The 6,474-nt window shown below is 42.3% G+C and overlaps 1 protein-coding gene across 1 annotated transcript; it reads right to left on the bottom strand.

The window, feature by feature from the left end:
- Positions 1 to 3,171: 3,171 nt before the first annotated feature.
- Positions 3,172 to 4,171, bottom strand: LOC126733057 (uncharacterized). The gene has a single exon (XM_050436175.1). It carries the CDS (start codon positions 3,962 to 3,964, stop codon positions 3,323 to 3,325), a length of 642 nt encoding a protein of 213 aa, XP_050292132.1. The 5' UTR covers positions 3,965 to 4,171; the 3' UTR covers positions 3,172 to 3,322.
- Positions 4,172 to 6,474: the final 2,303 nt, after the last annotated feature.

The following is a 6,474-nucleotide window of genomic DNA, read 5'->3' as shown; positions in this document are numbered from 1 at the left end:
GGTCATTCTGTAGCTTTAGTTCTTTGTCTTTATGTATTATTGATAAATATTTTTTCCCCTTGTATTGTAGGAGGAAGGAATGTTGCATTTTGTATAGGAGGCAGTTTTTTGGATATATTTTGGAAACGTTTTTGTGCAGTAACTACCTTCTCTGCTGCCTCTATGGCTTACTATATATATATATATATAATTATGAAGATGTTCTAGTATTTGTAGCAATGCTTGCTGTGTGGTTCTGGAAATTTACTTGATGTGTGGAATGGTTGGCAGGTTTAATATGTGTTCAGATTGACTTTTTTATGCCTGAGTTTTCTTGAGGCAATTTTGAGGTATTGCCCAGTGCCCAGGCCCTTAGGCTTAGGCAATTTTGAAAATATTTGTTACCTGTATTGTGTGGATGATTAACAAGTGGTAAAAAAAATGGTATTTTGTGGTTTTTTATTTGTTGGATATTTGCCTAGGTTTTACATGCTATTGAGGTTTAACAGGTGGTAAAAAATGACATTTTGTGTGTTTTTATTTGTTTGCTATTGTGCCTAGGTTTTACTGTGTATTTTTTTGTTCCCAAATGTCAATACATGGGTACTAGGAAGTATAAATTTGGATTGATATTGCTTCAAGTAGATCTTGAAGGCCCATTTTAAAGGGTACTGGCTTACTAGGAAATATTAATTTGGATAGATATTGTTTCAAGCAGAGCTTGAAGGCCCATTTTAAAAGAAATTAAGTAAAAAAGAGGCCCAATCTGATATGACAAGATTCAAAAACTTTTAAATCCTTATAATTTAGAAAGCCCAATAATTTTGGCCAAAAAGGTCCAAAAAAATTAAATCCATGAAAATCTACAAATTTGGCCCAATCTGTGGTCCAGACCTGCCAAATCGTTGAATCTGACCCGCCCCAACTGATGACCCGAATCAATGGGTTCGACCCATATGTTCAGTTAAGTGCAGGTCAATTTTCCAATGACTTGACCCAATCGGGTCGAGTACGGGTCAGGCCCAAACTCGGGCCGATATGACCCGTGGACAACCCTAATGAAAGGTTAGGATTTTAAGAATTCTATATGGTAGAGTACTCTAGGAAATCTAAAAGATCTTGATCCACAGGGCATGACCCACGCATTTGAGCACACGTGCAAATCCAGACCAAATAAGATTTCAGTCATAAATTGTAATTTTTAGGCCTTAAAATTATTGTCCACATATAAACTTTGAAAATCAAAAAGGTTGGAAAAATTTAACTAACATTGCCCTTTTAAGTCTTAAAGGGATCCACAACGCTTCTTTTTTAAGAAGTGAATGAATAATGGTAAAGACTCTTTAACTTTAATATTCCAAGTTAGGTGGAATAAACCTGAGTTTGGCTGGATGAAGCTTAACACAGAGAGCTCTTCATTGGGCAATCCGAGAATGACTAGTGGAGGGGGCTTAATTTGAGATCATAAGGGTTTCACCCGTTCCATAGGGGTGGTATATCCTGTAGATGCCAATGTTTGGGCTTTTAGAGATGGTTTAAGGCTTTGTATTAGTTTAAATCTCTTGGCTGTTGAAATAGAGCTTGATGCTAAAGTTGTGCTTGATTGGATTACTGAAGAATTTAATAGCAACTTACATCATGCGTCTCTTATCTTGGATTGCATGACTCTTATTATCCAAATTCTTCAAGTGAGGATGAAGCATTGTTATCGCGAAGTAAACAAATGTATGGATGCTTTGGCTAGAATGAGATCATCTTCAAGTCAAGATTTTATGGTTTTTGATAGTCTGCTTGTAGATTTATATATGCTTTATTTTATGACGCTTTTGCTTTGTATTATTAGAGGTAGCGTCCTCCTTACGCTGGCTTTGTTTAGCTTCTTTTAAAGCATTTCAGTTTTAACAATTAAAAAAAAAATAAAGGATTAACTTTGATACTAACAGGGAAATATCTAAACATCTGAAAAATAAGATTGAACATCCGCTTGGCAAAAAAATAGCTACGTAAGAGCATAAGCAACGGTATGGCTAAATGCCAAATGTAAGCTCCTTTTACCATTATTTTACCATTCAGCCCAAAATGTCCCCTCCATTGAGTGTTGTAAAATGCAACTATTGTAAAAAAAAATACAATTGTGCTATAGTGTGGTTCTAAATGTAGAACCACACTGTACAATTGTCCCCTCTCATCTCTCTCTCTCTCTCATTCTGACTCTCAGTTCCTCTCTCTGTCTCTCACAACAGCTCCTCCCTCCTTACTCCCTCTCTCACATCTCTCTCGTTCAAAGCTTGTACCGGTGCTGGGTTTTGGATTTTGGAGGTTGGACTGACATGGATTGGTGGGTTGGGTTTGGATCAGTGGGTTTGAATCAGTGGATTTGTTGATCGGTGGGTGGATCGGTTGGGTTGATTGTCAGTAGCTCCGATGGGTTTGCTTTTGGTTTGGGTTTGATCTTTCTGAATGGGTTTGCTTTTGGTTTGGGTTTGATCGTTTGTTTTTGGTGGATCGGTTTGGATTGGGTTTGATTGTTTTCCGATGGTGGATTGGTTTGGTTTGATCGTTTGGTTTTGGTTTGATGGTGGTGGCGTTGCTTTAGGGTGGTGGATTTTGATTTTGGCTGGATTTTGCTTAGCAGAGGTGGGTGGTGTGACTAAGAAACTGGACAGTGGTGGTGGTGGTGGGTGGTTGAGAGAGAGAGAAATAGAGATCAAAGAGAGAAGTGAGAAATGTATTTATATTATTTTAATATGTAGTATGGTAAAATAAAAGTTGGGATGATGGTGTATTGTAAAATAGTATTGTATAACTGATAAAGTAGTTTTTTAAGATAGTAAAATATGATAGAATTGGCATGAGCCATTGTGGATGCTCTAACTAGGCAAAAATGGCGCACTATCACTATTTAGCAAAAAATTTAGTAATCTACCACTGTTTTGGAAATATGTAAGGATCTACCACTTTTTTGGAACTCGAGTTTATGAAACAATGTGTGAGACTCGAGTTCCATAAAATCGAGTTTTTTGAAAAAATATACTCTGAAAAATTTTGAAAATTTTTTATGATACTTTAGTTAAATTGCAACATAGTTGATAATAATATGCTATTTGGCTAAAAAATAGCTACGTAACTAAATAATTTCAGAAGAGAATTTTTGATAGTATTTTTAGGAAAAACTAAATATTTGGCCAAAAAAAAAAAAAAAAGCCAGTATTTCTATTTCACTCATCAAATTCAAATACACAGTTTCTACTTTCTATACAAAAATTAGGGAAAAAAAAAAAGGTAGTGTTATAGTTCGCAAATTACAAAAGGCGAAGGCAATTGGTGTTGAAGCAACCCAAGTTCACGGTCCCGAGCGACTCAACCCCTGACGAGCCGCGACGAACCCAGGCTCGACCCTCAAGGCCTCTTGGAAAGCCTCCCTAGCCTCTTCTCTCATTCCTTTCCGTTCGTAACACTCTCCCAACAAACAAAACGCCGTCGCTTTGTCACGAATCCCACTCAGCCTCACCGCCTCGACCAAATCGTCCACGGCCGAGTCAACTCGCCGCTTCCGATTCATGGCCAGCTTCAACTCGGCCCTCGTCACGAGCGCGTCCCCACGCGCGCTCTCGGAGAGGGACTTCACGCGCGGCGGCGACAGGGCCAGGTCTAGGGATCGAATCGCGGAGGCCGTGTGGCCCATGAGGTGTAGAGCGTGAGCTTTGAGGAGGTGAGGGGTTGGGTCCTTTGGAGAGAGAGAGAGGGCTTTCTCGGCTTCGATGAGAGCGGACTTGGCGTGGGCCTGGGATTGGGCCCGGTGGTGCGTGGATCGGGCCCGAGCGAGGAGGTGAGACCCTTGGACGAAGTGGCGGTTGGTGTGGAGAGCGGCTCGGTTCTTTGTTCGGAGCTTGTTTAGAGCTTGTCTTGGGAGTTTGTGAACCGCGACGAACATTGCTAGGGTTAGGAGTAGCAAAGCCAATTGGATCACAATCTCAGTCGCCATTACCGTTCTCTCTTGCTCTATCTCTCTACTCTCTACTCTCAGTTGACTTAAATTGCGATAATCTGGATTGTTCGTATCGAAGAGGACAACAATAGTATATCCTGAATTTTGGGCCAAGGTTCTAACTGGGATCGTTAAAACTAGTTTTGCAAACACACTAGCTACGTGACCATTTTTTAAGATTTGAGTTCCGTCGAAAAAATCATGAGATGATATATATATATATTTTTGATAAGAAATACTGAACTTGTATTCAAGTGTTAAGAAATAGTAGCTACATCAATATCCTAGCACAGGCCCGCTTAATATGACTCGGGCAGGATTCTACCCAAGCAACGTAACTAACTAATGACTTAGAATATTGTGCTAACATGTGGGCAGAGACATTTCCCTGCCTTTTTGTATGGGAGAAACAACATGACCTGAACCAACGTGCTTGATGGAGGATGCTGTCCACGATGAAGAGGATCGAAGAGCTTGGTGTCGCTAAACCTTGGACAGCATTGAAGACAGCCATCGCATTACACTCAACCACCACATCTCTGATGTCTAAGTCAAGTGCGAAGCGTATGCCAACCTCCATTGCTTTGGCTTCCGTCTCAAGGGCGCAAAGGGGACCCACCATAGGGCTGCTTAGAGCAGCAATCATATTCCCATTGCTATCACGGATCATCACACCCAGCCCCACCTTCCTCTGGTTCGCAAACACAGCCCCATCAGAGTTTACCTTGTACTGTCCCAGTGGTGGAGGCGCTCAGCGAACTGGTTCGGGGCTCACTGCAGCTGGCTTCCATGGACCCTCATTGGCCATCTGGAACTCATCCATTAAGCCAAGGGAGGTTTTCAAAGTGACCCTACCAGGTTTACCCCTTCCACCGGTACGGATGACATTTCTCTCTTTCCAAATACCCAAGCACACTGAGACAAATCGTTTAGCCAGGCCGGGATGCACTTCCTCATCTTGTAGGAGCTTTTCCATAATATCCAAAAAACACCAGTTGGGTTCGATATCAAAAGGAAGAGAGAGCTTACTTGTGTTCCACACATCCTTGGCATGAGCACAAAACTAGAGAATATGGAGAACGTTTTTCGTCAGGTTCCAACATAGAGCACAACCACCTTCCACTGCAATGTGCCTCTGCCGTAGCGCCTCTTTGGAAGCCAGAATGTTTCTAACTGCCTTCCAAGCAAAATGCTTGACTTTTTGAGGAAGGTTCATTCTCCACAGCCCCTTCTATATGTTCTTCCTCGTCGAGGGGTTCGAGCAATCTGCTTTGCTGCCACCCTTGTTCACCTCATAGGCTAGCCTATATGCGCTTTTAGCCGTAAATTTTTCACTTGGTGATTCCGCCCATATCAATTTGTCCTTGGGCTGATGTAAACTTAGAGGGATGCTTAAAATAGCATCTGCTCCTCCTCTGTGAAACAGCCCCGGATCTGCTCAGCTTTCCACTCCATGGATGCTCTGTTTATGAGGTCGCAAACTGGAGCAACATTTGGGCAAGCATCTTCACATGTGACCACACAATAGGAAGACGGCTTAGGAATCCATTTGTCACACCACACCCGTATACTCTCCCCCGAGCCTATTTGCCACATCGTTCCCCTTTTCACCACCCCTTGGGCCGCCATAATGCTTCGCCAAGCATAGGAGGGGTGGCGGCCTAAATCTGCCTCCAAGAAAGAGCAGTGGGGAAAATACTTCGCCTTAAACACTTGGGCAAACAAGGAAGTAGAGTTGGTTTGTAACCTCCATCCTTGTTTTGCCAAAAGCGCCAAATTGAACATCCTCAAGTCCCTGAACCCCATGCCGCCCATTTCCTTTGGCATGCACAACTCATCCCAGCTTAACCAAGCTAGCTTTTTCTCATCTTTAACCTGACCCCACCAGAATTGCCGAACCAAGGAAGTAAGTTCATCACATAATTTCTTCGGCAAGAGAAAACATGACATGGAGTAAGACGGTACTGCTTGTGCAACTGCTTTGATAAGAATTTCCTTACCAGTTGTCGTCAAGAGTTTTTCCTTCCAACCCGACACTTTGTTTGCGACCCTCTGTTTTAAATTGGTAAAAGTATTGCTTTTTGACCGGCCCACCAAGGATGGCAGCCCGAGGTAGGATTCATGAGGCCGGATCTCAATTGCACCGAACATTGCCTTGATTGACTCCTTTAACTCATCTGTTGTGTTAGGACTGAAAAATAAGGAGGTTTTCGACCGATTTAACTTTTGTCTTGATGACTGTTCGTAGACCTGAAGCACCCTCTGTATTTCAGCACATTCCTCCAACGAGGCCCTCCCAAAAATGAGACTATCATCTGCGAAGAAGAAGTGAGACACTCTAGGTCCGCTACCCGAGGCAGCCACTCCTCTTAGCCTCTGCTGTTGAATTGAACTATGGATTAGAGCAGATAGACCCTCTGCACAGATGATAAAGAGATATGGAGAGAGAGGGTCGCCTTGTTGAAGTCCACACGATGGACGTATTTCTCCACAAGGCTTGCCATTAA

This window comes from Quercus robur, chromosome 6 (assembly GCF_932294415.1).
Source record: "Quercus robur chromosome 6, dhQueRobu3.1, whole genome shotgun sequence".
In the NCBI taxonomy this organism is placed as follows: Eukaryota; Viridiplantae; Streptophyta; class Magnoliopsida; order Fagales; family Fagaceae; genus Quercus; species Quercus robur.
The sequence above is the reverse complement of the archived record's forward strand: the minus strand, read 5'-3'. Positions and strand labels throughout refer to the sequence as shown.